At 39.6% G+C, this 14,909-nt stretch overlaps 1 protein-coding gene across 4 annotated transcripts in view; it reads right to left on the reverse strand.

Annotated features, from left to right (window-relative positions):
* Nucleotides 1–14,481, reverse strand: part of LOC126198862 (protein tramtrack, beta isoform-like) — a 139,479-nt gene extending 124,998 nt beyond the window's left edge. Inside the window, exons 1-4 of one of the 4 annotated variants that reach the window (XM_049935457.1) lie at nt 14,241–14,481; nt 12,933–13,036; nt 12,607–12,720; nt 7,255–7,365 (exon numbers count right to left, since the gene is read on the reverse strand). In XM_049935457.1, the coding sequence (XP_049791414.1) occupies nt 7,255–7,365; nt 12,607–12,720; nt 12,933–12,992 (285 nt within the window). In that variant the 5' untranslated portion in view covers nt 12,993–13,036; nt 14,241–14,481. Of the gene's footprint in view, nt 1–7,254; nt 7,366–12,606; nt 12,721–12,932; nt 13,037–13,353; nt 13,604–13,708; nt 13,728–13,747; nt 14,111–14,240 lie in introns of those variants that run through there. The other 3 variants (XM_049935458.1, XM_049935459.1, XM_049935460.1) reach the window with 3 other exon arrangements.
* Nucleotides 14,482–14,909: the final 428 nt, after the last annotated feature.

A 14,909-nucleotide genomic window follows, 5' to 3' on the forward strand; every position in this document is an offset into this window, starting at 1 on the left:
TGTAAAAATTCCAACTGCATACAATGTTTTCATTCAAAAACTGATATTTTCTTGGACCCTGGTGCTACTCATGATGATGTAGTGACAATAATAAGATTCTCGGTTCTTAATGCAGAAGAGTCTTGAGTTTCTGCATTCAAGAAGGATATCTTATTTTTCAGTACACACAGCATAAAGAAGATGACCCCAAATTTTATTTCTTTTCTGTGTTGAATGTTTTGATTGTCTCTGATATCACTAACTGTCAGCTTCTGCTTGATCTTTCTTCTTTTGCATAAAGTAAGCATACAAAACTTTCAATGGCAAAGATTTCTGTGATATCAGAACATGTGAGCAATGTGCAGACATTGGCACTCGTTCGAAATTATCAACCAAAAGCTGCAACCTACTTACCAACTAAAAGCAACAATTGTGAATTACGGGTATTTCATCTATTGACAGTTTAACACAACCTATTCAAAAATTAAAGGGGGGGGGGGGGGGGTATGAGCCATGAGGTAAGGGATTGAGAGGGAGCACGAGTTGTGTAAGGATGGACAAGTATATTGTGTAGGCTTGGTGAATGGCGGAATACCACTGTGGAGGTGTGGGAAGGATAGTGAGCAGGACATTTCTCATTTCAGGGCACTACGAGAAGTAACTGGAACCCTGGCGGAGAATGTAATTCAGTTGCTCTAGTCCTGGATGGTACTGAGTTACGAGGGGAATGCTTCTCTGTGGCCAGACAGTGGGACTTTGGGAGGTGGTGGGGGACTGGAAAGATAAGGCACGGGAGATTTGTTTTGCATGACAGATTTGTTTTGTACAAGGTTGGGATGATAATTATGCCTGTAACAGACATAGATGCAATTCCTGTCCCATATATCTTCCCACCACCACATACTCTACTCCAGTCACTAACATCACCTATCCCACCCAAGGCAGGGCTACTTGTGAAACTAGTCATGTGATCTACAAGCTAAGCTGCAACCACTGTGCTGCATTCTATGTAGGCATGACAACCAACAAGCTGTCAGTGCGCATGCAACTTACTGTGGCCAAAAAACAAGTGGACCACCCTGTTGCTGAACACGCTGCCAAACATGATATCCCTCATCTTAATGACTGCTTCACAGCCTGTGCCATATGGGTCCTTCCCACCAACACCAGCTTTTCTGAATTGCATATGTGGGAAATTTCCCTGCAATACATCCTACGTTCCCGTAACCCTCCTGGCCTCAACCTTGGTTAGTCACTGTCTTCACCCATCCAGCCCCCTCCCTATTCCCATTCCAGCAACACACAGCCGTCGTTGCACCACCACACCCAGTCTTTTAATTTATTTTTATTTCTCTCCTTTCCGCTACTTACCCACTCCCCCCTCCGCACCTTCCCTCCTGTCTTCCGTCTAAACTGCAACACTTCACTGTCCGCCACTCCCACCATATTATCCCTCCCCCTCCCTGCCCCAGCCACCTCCTTATCCCCACCCAGTGTAGCTTCAGCTCTCTGAGAGAGTAGATGTGTGTGCAAGTTGCATTTGCGTGAGTATGTGTATGCGTCTGTATGTGTGTCTACAGCTGACCAAGGCCTTAATGGCCGAAAGCTATGAGTGTGTGAATCTTTTTATTGTGCCTATCGCAACTCAGCATCTCTGCTATATGGTGAGTAGCAACTTTCCTTCTCTGGTATTGTTACATTCCATCCTGGATTTCCCATTGTTTGATTTACTTTGCTGTCTGTCAGACACACATGACCACAGTCTCTCTGGCTGCTGAGGCCACCTCAGCAGTCACTGGCTGTGGTCATGTGTGTGTGAGTTGCATTTGTGCGTGTGTGTGTGTTTAGTCTATTTCTGCTGAAGGAATTTTTGGCCAAAAGCTTATTTGCTGTCAATTTTTTTGTTGTACATATCTGCGACTCAGCACCTCTACTATATGGTGAGTAGCAACTTTCCTTTTCATAATACTGTCATTATTCCAACCTGAATTTTACACTGTTTGATTACTGAATGAAAATACGCGAAATATGTCAACTTACTGAGTTCTCTCTCCCCCCAGATTTGCAGTGATTCTAAAGTCCCCTACAAATTTTGAAATTTCCACCTTATTTATTATTTCCTCTCCATGTGTTACACTCGTCATTGGTGTAGTATCTGTAGGTGTGCAGAGCTTAATATGTTGTCTTTTTACAATTTAGGATGAGACCATCTACATCTATACTCTGCCAACCACCATGAGGTGCAAGGCAAAGGGTGTGTGCAATTGTATCAGTTGTTAGGGTTTCTTCCTGTTCCTTTCACTTTTGGAGTGCAGGAAGAATGATTGTTTGAATGCCTCTGTGTGTACAGAAGTTATTCTAATCTTATACTCGTAATACCTCCATGAGTGATACGTATGTGGTTGTAGTATATTCCTAGAGTAATCATTTAAAACTTGTTCTTGAAATTTGTTAATATACTTCCTCAGAATAGTTTACGTATAACTTCAAGAGTCTATCAGTTCAGTTCGTTCACTATCTCTGTGACACTCTCCCACAGGTTAAACAAACCTGTTTCATGCTACCCTTCTCTATATATGTTCAATGTCCCCTGTTAGTCCTACCTGGTACAGGTCCCACACATTCTAGAACTGGTCACACGAGTCATTTTTAAGCAATCTCCTTTGTAGACTGGTTGCACTTCCTCCGAATTCTACCAAGAAACTGAATCTGCCATCTGCTTTACCCATGACTGAACCTATGTGATCATTCGATTTCATATCCCTACAAGGTGTTACACCCAAGTATTTGTATGAGTTGGACAATTGCAACAGTGACTCACTGATATTATAGTCACAGGATGCTACATTTTTTCGTTTTGTGAAGTGCATATTTTTCATTTCTGAACATTTAGAGCAAGTTGCCAATTTCTGCATCAAGCTGAAATCTTATTAGGATCTGATTGAATATTTATACAGCTTCTCTCAGATAGTATTTCATTATCATCTGCAAAGAGCCTGCTTCTACTACTGCCTGCAAGGTCATTAATATACAACATGAAAAGCAAGCATCATCTGACGATGCCTATCCATCCAAGATAACACGATGTGTCCTCCCTAACAAAAAAATCCTCAATCCAGTCAAAAATTTCACTTGATTCCCCTTGTGATCGTACTTTTGACAGTAAGTGTAGATGCAGTACTGAATCAAGCACTTTTCGGAAATCAAGAAACACTGCATCTACCTACTTGCCTTGATCCAAAGCTTTCACTATGTATGTGAGATAAGTGCAAGCTGGGTTTCACATTATCGACGTTTTCTAAATCCATGCTGGTTGGCATTGAGGAGGTCATTCTCTTTAAGGTACCTAATTATATTTGAGCTCAGAATACATTCTAAATATTCTACAACAAATCGATGTCAAGGATAATGGACAGTAGTTTTGTGGATAATTTCTACTACACTTCTTGAAGACGGGTGTGACCTGTACCTTTTTCCAAGAACTGGGCACAGTTTTCTGTTCAAGGGATCTACGATGTAGTTAGAAGAGGGACTAACTCAGCCATAAATTCAGTATAGAATCTAATAGGGATACCATTGGGCCCTGGAGCTTTGTTCTACGAGGGCAGTTCAATAAGTAATGCAACACATTTTTTTTCTGAAACAGGGGTTGTTTTATTCAGCATTGAAATACACCAGGTTGTTCCCCAATCTTTTAGCTACACAACACTATTTTTCAACGTAATTTCCATTCAATGCTACGGCCTTACGCCACCTTGAAATGAGGGCCTGTATGCCTGCACGGTACCATTCCACTGGACGATGTCGGAGCCAACGTCGTACTGCATCAATAACTTCTTCATCATCCGCGTAGTGCCTCCCACGGATTGCGTCCTTCATTGGGCCAAACATATGGAAATCCCACGGTGCGAGATCGGGGCTGTAGGGTGCATGAGGAAGAACAGTCCACTGAAGTTTTGTGAGCTCCTCTCAGGTGCGAAGACTTGTGTGAGGTTTTGCGTTGTCATGAAGAAGAAGTTTGTTCAGATTTTTGTGCCTACGAACACGCTGAAGTCGTTTCTTCAATTTCTGAAGAGTAGCACAATACACTTCAGAGTTGATCGTTTGACCATGGGGAAGGACATCAAACAGAATAACCCCTTCAGCGTCCCAGAAGACTGTAACCATGACTTTACCGGCTGAGGGTATGGCTTTAAACTTTTTCTTGGTAGGGGAGTGGGTGTGGCGCCACTCCATTGATTGCCGTTTTATTTCAGGTTCGAAGTGATGAACCCATGTTTCATCGCCTGTAACAATCTTTGACAAGAAATTGTCACCCTCAGCCACATGACGAGCAAGCAATTCCGCACAGATGGTTCTCCTTTGCTCTTTATGGTGTTCGGTTAGACAACGAGGGACCCAGCGGGAACAAACCTTTGAATATCCCAACTGGTGAACAATTGTGACAGCACTACCAACAGAGATGTCAAGTTGAGCACTGAGTTGTTTGATGGTGATCCGTCGATCATCTCGAACGAGTGTGTTCGCACGCTCCGCCATTGCAGGAGTCACAGCTGTGCACGGCCGGCCCGCACGCGGGAGATCAGACAGTCTTGATTGACCTTGCGGCGATGATGACACACGCTTTGCCCAACGACTCACCGTGCTTTTGTCCACTGCCAGATCACCGTAGACATTCTGCAAGCGCCTATGAATATCTGAGATGCCCTGGTTTTCCGCTAAAAGAAACTCGATCACTGCCTGTTGTTTGCAACGCACATCCGTTACAGACGCCATTTTAACAGCTCCGTACAGCGCTGCCACCTATCGGAAGTCAATGAAACTATACGAGACGAAGCGGGAATGTTTGAAAATATTCCACAAGAAATTTCCGGTTATTTCAACCAAAATTGGCTGAGAAAAAAAATATGTTGCATTACTTATTGAACTGCCCTCGTATTTGAACAGTTTCAGTTGTTTCTCAACACCACTGACACTAATACTTACTTCATTCATCTTTTCAGTGGTACGAGAATTAAACTGAGGAAATTCTGCGTGTTCCTTGTAAAGGAACACTTGAAAACAGAGTTAAGCATTTCAGCTTTTGCTTTGCTATCCTCAATTTCATTTCCTGTCTCATTCGCTAGGGAATGGACACTAACTTTGATGCCACTGACAGCTTTTGCATATGACCAAAATTTCTTTGGATTTTGTGAATTGTCATTTGAAAATATTATGCTACAATAGTCACTGAAGACATCACACATTGATCTCTTGACAGCCAAATGTGTTTCATTTAACATCTCTCTATTTATAGCCCTATGCTTTGTTTTACACCTAATATTTAGTAATCTCTGTTTCTTTAGACGTTGGTTTACAGTGGCTGTATACCATGGAGGTTCCTCTCATTATGATCTTTTCTAAAGGGCACACATCTATCCAGTGCATGGTCAACTACTCTTTTAAATTTGAGCCAGAGTTCCTCTACATGCTCCTGCCCAGTGCTGAAAGTTTCAAGTTTCTCGTTGAGAGACACTACTGATTTTTTTAATCTAGTTTACAGAACATATAGATCTTTCTGGCTGTTTTAGTTGTCCTTTGTACTTTGGTAATCTTTGTTGCCACAAGTGTGTCATAGTTACTGATACCAGTTTTGATGTGGGCACCCTAAGAGAGGTCAGATCTATTTGTTGCCATTACGTCCAATTGCCATTACATCATGAGTGCGATTAACAACTGTACGTTCTAGGCAGTTTTTTGGTGATGGCATTTAATGGAGTTTCACAGGATGTCTTACGCCCGACACTAAAAAACCAAAAAGCCAGTCAATGATACTTCAAGATCTTTGTTTACCATTCTTTCTGTGTCTGTATGAATGCTGGGATTGATTACGATACAATTCAGCTTGTTGTATACTAGATGGAAGATCGTTTACAGATATAAGGAACAGTAGTGGATCTAAGACTGAATCTTGGGGAACCCCATATGTGATTTCTCCCGTCAGAATTATGTCCCTGGACTATATTGCTTGAATTCCTAAATACAACTTTCTGCCTTCTTTTGGTTACATAAGACATAATCAATTGATTAGCTATACCATCTATCCCTTACAACATCAATTAATCCAAGAGAATACTGGGATTCACACAATCAAATGCTTTAGAGAGGTCACACAATATACCAGCCATCATTAGTTTGTTATTTAATGTTTGCAATATCTTATGAGTGAACAATGGCATTCTCATTAGAACAACTCTTCTGAAACCCAAACTGTGATTCGCTAAGGATACTATTGCTGCTATCATGAGATACTATTCTAGAACATACAATATTCTCAAAAATTTTGGAAAATGATGTCAGCAGTGAAACAGGTCAATAGTTATTGACATCTCCTTTCTTAAAGAGTGATTTATATGCTTGCATTGCAAACCCGAACATAGTTTTCAGGTGGGTCAGAACATGGAATTTCCAATGAAAATGGTTTTTTAAGAAAAATCTTCAACTTTGTACTCAATTTGCAAGCTACTGAAAAGCAGTAGGAGAAGGAAATTTTATATTCTAAGATCTTGTACTGATAAGTTACTACATGCAATGTTTCAGCATTATCCCATAATTACTTCCAGATACATAAAAAGATAAACATAACATTTTTTTTCCAAAATTCTATTTTTTCCAGCAGACTTTGCTTCAAATTATCCACATGAAAATTGCCCAAGAATCAGTTTTTTATTATTTTGGTAAAGAAAGAGCAAAAAAAGTTGTATAAGCTGGCCTAGTTTTTTCTTCTTTAAGAAAATATCGCCAGAGATAATGTGTCTCAAAGTTGCCAAAAACTCACTGGTGCAATGTTGACAGTTGCACAATGGTGTCAAACAAATAACTAAATATATATCTCTGAAGTATTGAATTAGTGACTGCAAAACTTCACTAGTGGTGCCAGAGATATTACTGAGGGCAAATACACTGAAATAATGGCATGTACACTTCACCGCATGTGTAGACTTGTCCCTCACATCTAATGACTAAGAATAGTGAAAAAAATATGAGGAACACATAACAGCAAAAGATGGCCTACTCTATTACACTATTACAGTCTGTGAGTTTGCCACAAGAGATATCGAAATTACGTGTAGCACTAATTTACTGCACACTTATTTACTTTGAAGCATTTATGACAATTACTGGAAAAAGTATCTCTCAGTAAAATTTTACAAAAATTCAGTTCATTATAACATATCAAGTTACATAATGAAAAATAAATTGATCCAGATATATTTTTCCTTTTACTTCGTTTACCTTTATTTCTCCCCTGTACATGAATTCAACAACCAGTTTGATATCCACAAACTTCATTCCATTGATAATGATAACCGGATGTTGCTGATGTTGATGTTGGTTGAATAGTTCCTGGACATGTAAAAGAAATAACTTTTGACACTCTTGCAGCAATCAAAATTTAATAAAATCAAAATAGGTAACAAAGACAGACATGCATACAGAGAGAGAGAGAGAGAGAGAGAGAGAGAGAGAGAGAGAGAGAGAGAGAGAGAGGAGGGGGGGAGGGAGGGAAGGAGGGAGGGAGGGAGATTTTTAATCTGCCAAGAGTTTCAAACACATGCACACTTCCATGCAGAGTGAAAGATTCATTCCGGAAACAGTCCCCTAGGCTGTTGTTAAGTCATTTCAATATCTTTTGGGGAGGAATGCTTGTTCTTCTGTTAGGTAGGCAGTAGAACTTCTAAGGAAATTAAAAAAGAGAGATACTGGCAGAAGTACAGCTTGACACTGGGTCACCTGGGTGCTCAGCAAATAGTATCTGCTTGCGAAAGCCAAGAGTCCAGAGTTGAGTCCTGGTCTAACACACAGTTTTAATCAGCCAGAAAGCTTTACAACTACACACACAATACTCCAAAGTGAAATATGCATTCTGGCAACAACAAATAGTTGCTTTAGTCCCCATGCATGAAATAACAGTTCATTATTTTGCTCTGAGAAACCTCTGACTGTGCTAGCTGGTCACTTTTGTCTGAGAACACCATGGGCAAGAAAGTAGGCTGGTTTTGAATCACCTTAGGACACTGTGGAACTTTGTAAAAGCTACAGAAATGCTTATTACCTATAGTGAATGAAAATGAATACTCCTGAACATAGCAAAGCTGGAAAGGTCAAAGTCACTCCATTACTGGGAGTTTAAGCACATATAAAATTCACCAATGAACCAAGTAATGTTGAAACAGAAACATCAGTCACACTGAACACCCTGAGAGAAGAGAGCTGGGTGTGTATCACATTCCAGGCAAATGTTCCACATCTTATATGTGGCAGATTATCAGAAAAGTTGAAGAGAGATACAAGGAACATCAGCAACACGCTCGACTACAACAACCATGCAAATCAGTTGTTACCGAGCACTGCTTCAAATATAATCATGAAATAAAACACAATGAGAGCAGTATTGTGGTGTAAACACCAAGTTTCTGGGACAGTATAATTAAGGAGCCTGTCAAAATAAAAATGTCAGAAAACCTGATAAACAACGATGGAGATTTCAATTTAAATGAGTCTTGGAGTCAGGAACTCAATTTATTAAGATCTCATTGGTGATCACACCCACCAGATCTGGAAAACACTGAGAGAATTTGCATTTCGCAGAATATCAGTGTCAGCTCCGAGAAACAAAAGGGCATCAAAGAGTGCAGCTAATGTAGGGAATCGAACCGCCTATAAGGAGGACTTACAAAAGTACACCACCTGGCTAGAATTGAGGCAGTAAGTACATATCACAGCAATACTTCCAACACCTGAAGGAGAATGCTGGATCAGCCGTCGAAATATTGTACCTTAATGGAAATAATAATTTCACGACACAACTGGAAGTATGTCATTCATCAACCCTGCGAAGAAAATATGAGAGATCAAATAGTGTGGAATGACTAATGTCATTACAGGAGTATATAATGGGGTTCAACAAAGACTAAGTGTACATGAGGATTCAAGACTGGGTAACTAAGCCTTAGTTAGTCCCGAAATCAGTTAGTTCTTCTGGTTTCAGACAATAGCACTCTCTAAGGGCCCATGTCTAGGGTTATACTCAAAAGAAACCAAAGACTTAAACAATGGACAAAGATGAAAATGCTGCTAAGGCACACCAGTCCATCTCACTGACAGCACAAACATCACTATCAGTATCAATACAATGTAGAAGATAAAAAGGTTGTCACTCTGAAGTGTGACAACTTGAATGGCAGTATGGCTGCAATGTGGAATGTAACAGAATACCATCAAATTATATCAGGAGAATTACAAGCAATCAAAATTATTACAAAGAATAACAACAATGCTGAGAAATTATGGCAAAAGCTGCTTTTTTATTTTGATACCAAACATTTTGCTTCACATTAAATCCATACCTTTGAGAACTGCTATACATCATTAAGTCGAGACTGAAGGAATTCAGTTTCTAACTCAAGACAATAAGATTTTTCTCTTTGGATTTTATACAATAACTGTCAAATGCTATAAGGTCAGCTGATTTCAACACTGTCATTTTCAAGTGCTACTCTTACTGCCATAATTTTACACTATCACCCAGCATGATGCTTACAAACGTGTGTCCGTCATTTTAACATGTTAATGCTATCGTAGTAGACATGAGCAAAAACATTTGCTGATGAGTAAGAAATGCTGTTCTTGCCCCTTTCCTTTGTGACTGCACTGACATTAAAATGGCATATGCACATCTGTATACGCCCACACAGCATTACAACAGAAAATTACAATTATAGAAGAAGCAACTGAAAACAGCACAGAGCCAAAATCAGGTGCTAAAGTAATATGCACTCCTGGCCATTAAAATGTGCTACAGAGGAAGAAGATGCTGTAATATGCAAATGATTAGCTTTTTAAGAGAATTCACACAAGGTTGGCGCTGTTGGCGACACCTAAAACTTGCTGACATGAGGAGCGTTTCAAACTGATTTCTCATACACAAACAGCAGTTGACTGGCGTTGCCTGGTGAAACGTTGTGATGCCTCGTGTAAGGAGGTGAAATGCGTACCACCATGTTTCCGACTTTGATAAAGGTCGGATTGTAGCCTATCGCAATTGCGGTTTATATCACAACATTGCTGCTCGCATTGGTCGAGCTCCAATGACTGTTAGCAGAATATTGAATCGGTGGGTTCAGGAGGGTAATACAGAATGCCGCGCTGGATCCCAACGGCCTCGTATCACTAGCAGTCGAGATGACAGGCCATCTTATCCGCACGGCTGTAACGGATCGTGCAGCCACGTCTCGATCCCTGAGTCAACAGACGGAGACGTTTGCAAGACAACCATCTGCACGAACAGTTCGACGACATTTGCAGCAGCATGGACTATCAGCTCGGAGACCATGGCTGCGGTTACTCTTGACGCTGCATCACAGACAGGAGCGCCTGCGATGGTGTACTCAACGACGAACCTGGGTGCACAAATGACAAAACGTCATTTTTTCGGATGGATCCAGGTTCTGTTTACAGTATCATGATGGTCACATCCGTGTTTGGCGACATCGCGGTGAACGCACATTGGAAGCGTGTGTTTGTCATCGCCATACTGGCGTATAACCCGGCGTGATGGTATGGGGTGCCATTGGTCACCTCTTGTTCACATTGACGGCACTTTGAACAGTGGACATTACATTACATTTCAGATGTGTTATGACCCGTGGCTCTATCCTTCATTCAATCCCTGCAAAACCCTACATTTCAGCTGGATAATGCACGACCGCATGTTGCAGTTCCTGTACGGGCCTTTCTGGATACAGACTGCTGCTCTGGCCAGCACATTCTCCAGATCTCTCACCACCTGAAAAACGTCTGGTCAATGGTGGCCGAGCAACTGGCTTGTCACAATACGCCAGTCACTACCCTTGACGAACTGTGGTATCGTGTTGAAGCTGCAGGGCAGCTGTACCTGCACATGCCATACAAGCTCTGCTTGACTCAATGCCCAGGCGTATCAAGGCCGTTATTACGGCCAGAGGTGGTTGTTCTGGGTACTGATTTCTCAGGATCTATGCACCCAAATTGCGTGAAAATGTAATCACATGTCAGTTCTAGTATAATATATTTGCCCTGTGAATACCCATTTATCATCTGCATTTCTTCTTCATGTAGCAATTTTAATGGCCAGTTGTGTAAATGGCAGTTACTATGTAACGGCCAAGATGAAAGATGGAACTGTCTATTAACAAAAATATGGCTTTGGCATCAAATACAAAACACACAATTAAGGTTGCAACATCTCTGTGATGAGTGAGGCCAGGGGATGGTAGACTACACATTTGGTATCCATTATGAAAATTATGAATTGGCTGTTAAACTGACAGTGCAGATAAAACACTAAGAAGTGAATTATAACTTGAGAAATAAATTATTAATCACCAAAAGAAATAATATTTGTGCTAATTTAATGTTTGATACCTCACAGTTCACAAAGACAAAATGTTCCTTTAACAAAAATTACAAGATTCTGATTCAGATCTGCTACAAGTTTTCACAATGCAGTCACAAGATAAACAGCATCGAGTATAAATCTAACACACATGTGACCTCCTTTCAAAGAAAAATTGCAATCTTTGCAGGAAATGTATGATAATGACTGGCTGATGAACCTCTGAATACTTAAGAATTATTTTAACACACAACTGGTACACCTAAAAATTGTATACACACGTATCAAAATCAGGGAAATGCTCAAAATGCAGAACGTGAAAAATATACTTTTCCAAAGCCCTATACATCAGAAACACAGCAACAAATATAAGCTAAACAGCTGAAACTTTACATTTGAACACAAAATAGGATATGCTTCAAAATCGTAAGAAAAAATTTAAATTCTGTATAAAAATTTCTGCAGACATAACTTGTGTGGAGATTTCATTGTAACGTTTTCAGCTGAATGACTACCTCATTTATGAAAAATAGAACATTTCTATAATATCTTTTTGATAATTCATTATCTTTACCAGTTAATTTCAGTAGTTTCATTCATGCTAAGTATTGAAACAGTCACTTCCACTTATGTCATCAACATCACTATCCAGTGGTTCATTTAGAGTATCAGTAATATCTATTTCGTTCATTTTTGTTAAGTACAGTAGCACAAATGCGAAGTATTGAAAATGATGGCAAGGAAAAACAACTTTCACTAATGGTACACAGTAGTTCTTGGGACTCGATCACCTTACAGAAGCAAAACTAGCAAAGACATGCCTGCAATGATGATGATGATGGTTGGTAGACAACTGAATGCTAGGGAGGTACAGGGATACACAGTTCAGTGGTGTCACGCATATTGCGGCATTCGAAAAAAGAAATTTCCCTCATGGGCGTAGTACCAAGGTGTACCAGTTACAGATTTAATTTCAAGACCATAAATACACAGTGTGTGTCTGGAAATGCTTAATGGTCCTTTACATTTTGGAACTGCGTTCAATACACAAAGCAAATTAAACTGTCATTAACATTCACAGCAAGTGCTGATAAGCTGTTGGTGCATCAATCCCATGATGAACAAACCAAACATGCCTACTGTAATCATCAAGACACAATACGTGAAGACACACATGCATAACATCAAAACATTAAATGCAGCATACTGACCTGGAAATACGGACTGCATGCAGAAAGTATCATTTTATGTGCTTTGAGAAACTGGCCTTGACAAGAAAGAGTGACATCAACAAGATTCTCACAACTCAAATGCTCCATGAACACCTACAAAAAATTTTAACATCAGTAAAATGTAACAGGTATAGAGACTTAGTTCTGTCTGACAAATGGAGTGCAAGAACTTCTCAAAAACTGTTGAATATTTTTTAGCTGTCTTACTAAATATACATCACATGTAATTCAAATGTAAACTACAAACATTTTGTCCCATTTGTAATGCACTTTTACAATTACTATCAAATTAGATAACTAATTACCTGGAGAATGTTGTTGGTATGATTGTTCCACTTCAGATTGAAAAGCTGACCTGATGCCATGACGACTGTTCTGATAAGTTCCAAATGGAGTATACAACTGGAGGCTATAGAGGAAAGAAAGATGATACATTCCACATTTTAATATAAGCACAACTCAACAGTCAGTTAATCACTTCACACATGCACCAAACTTTGTCAACATCGTCCCTTTCATTTTAAACTGAGGACTTCTGTCTCGTTCATACTCCCCAACACAAGAAAGTATAAAGCTGACCAAAACAACTAATGCAATTCAATGGAACGATTTCTTGCTAAATCTGGTTTCGTCATCCCAACCCCGAAACTTACCACCTCACAAAGCCAATGATTAATGAATCAACAATGTCTATAACACTACCATGATTAAATTTCGAGTCTTTACCTTTTTTGCGTACTATGATTTCATGTAAGTGCCCATCAATCTACGAGGGTGTATTGTTTATGTCGTATTTAAAGTTTATGGTTCGCATCTTTCAGACATTAAAATGGATCACAGTTTATGTTTTAACGCTAAAATAATCGGCTTTATTATGATCAATTGTTCTTAACAGGAAGCAACTAACGTTTCCACACACACAATGCAAACATTACAAAATACAAGGGACGTGAAAAATATTACATCAGTAAAAGATCAGGCACAGCGCATTCCTAATCCCTACTGTCACTGCCCGAAACCCCAAGATCATTTATTCTGCAACGATTTGGGAATATTTTATTGTCAATGGTACTACACTTACGAAATAAAACATGCCGAATAACCAATCTGAATCACTCACACAGATGTATCAAAACAAGTCTTAACCGATTCCTCTCGTTTTCTTAACATGTGTCTTTGAGCACTTCACATTTACTGATATGCGAAGGGAATGCACACTTCGCTCCATTTCTACTATAATGAAATTCATAATTGATACACAATAGTGATACATGTGTACAATACACAATACTGTATTATCTCCTTTCGTAACCTAACATATTGGATCGCTATGAGGTTATCTTAATTTTCGACAACAAAGCATACAATACGCGTGGTCAAGTTCGTAATTCTGGTTCACGTCCTCCTGTTATGAAACGTTACTCAATTTATGAAAATAATACATCGTCCACGGGCGCGAAAACCGCAAGAGTAGGAACACTACTCCGCCATATTAACAGCAAACAATAAAGCTTACTGTTGCACACAAATTATAACAATACGTCTGTACATATTCAATTAGATTTGCAGCATCATTAAAAGCCAGTCGCAAGTTATATCTACATTATACTCACGCAAACAAACGCAGTTAACTGGTCAAAATAGAATTCAATAGAGAACTTTCCGCTTTTACATGCAATATCACTCCGTATTTTGTTGGTGAGCACCACTGAGTAACAATCATTGCGTGTGCAACGACATCTGTGAACATTGTACGAACTTCAAGGACTTAAGTTTTCGGACAAATTAAAATCCTTACATGGGATCTCTGAACAAGTAATAAACTATTAGGATGTAAGTGAGGCGGCAAGCCACTGTAATAACAGAGTTACACTTTCTTTATACAGAGCGTAGTATATGTGCATATGCGCAATAGAGGTATACTCTTTTTTGTGAAAGTTGGTATCGCTTCAGGACGTTTTGCAAATGAAATGCCATTTGATAAAATCGTTTGTGTGGTGTGCTCCACTGATACTTAAAGTAGTTCGCGTCATGACTTTATAGGCAGGGCTCTCGACAAGGTTAAATACTGATCTCAGATATGAACTTTCAGAGCGAACTTTTATTTTTGAATTCTGTTCATGAAGTTTTGCTCGGACCGAACAAAAATGACGCAGGGAATGGGCCGTGACTTCTACAGTAGAACTAGTCTGGCATTCGCTTTTAGTTACAATGAGAAACCTAACTTTTGATAGCTGAACGGCACTTTTAATTCACCTCCATCGCGTGCGTTGTAAAAAAAA

The sequence above is a fragment of the Schistocerca nitens genome, chromosome 8, assembly GCF_023898315.1.
Source record: "Schistocerca nitens isolate TAMUIC-IGC-003100 chromosome 8, iqSchNite1.1, whole genome shotgun sequence".
Classification (NCBI taxonomy): domain Eukaryota; kingdom Metazoa; phylum Arthropoda; class Insecta; order Orthoptera; family Acrididae; genus Schistocerca; species Schistocerca nitens.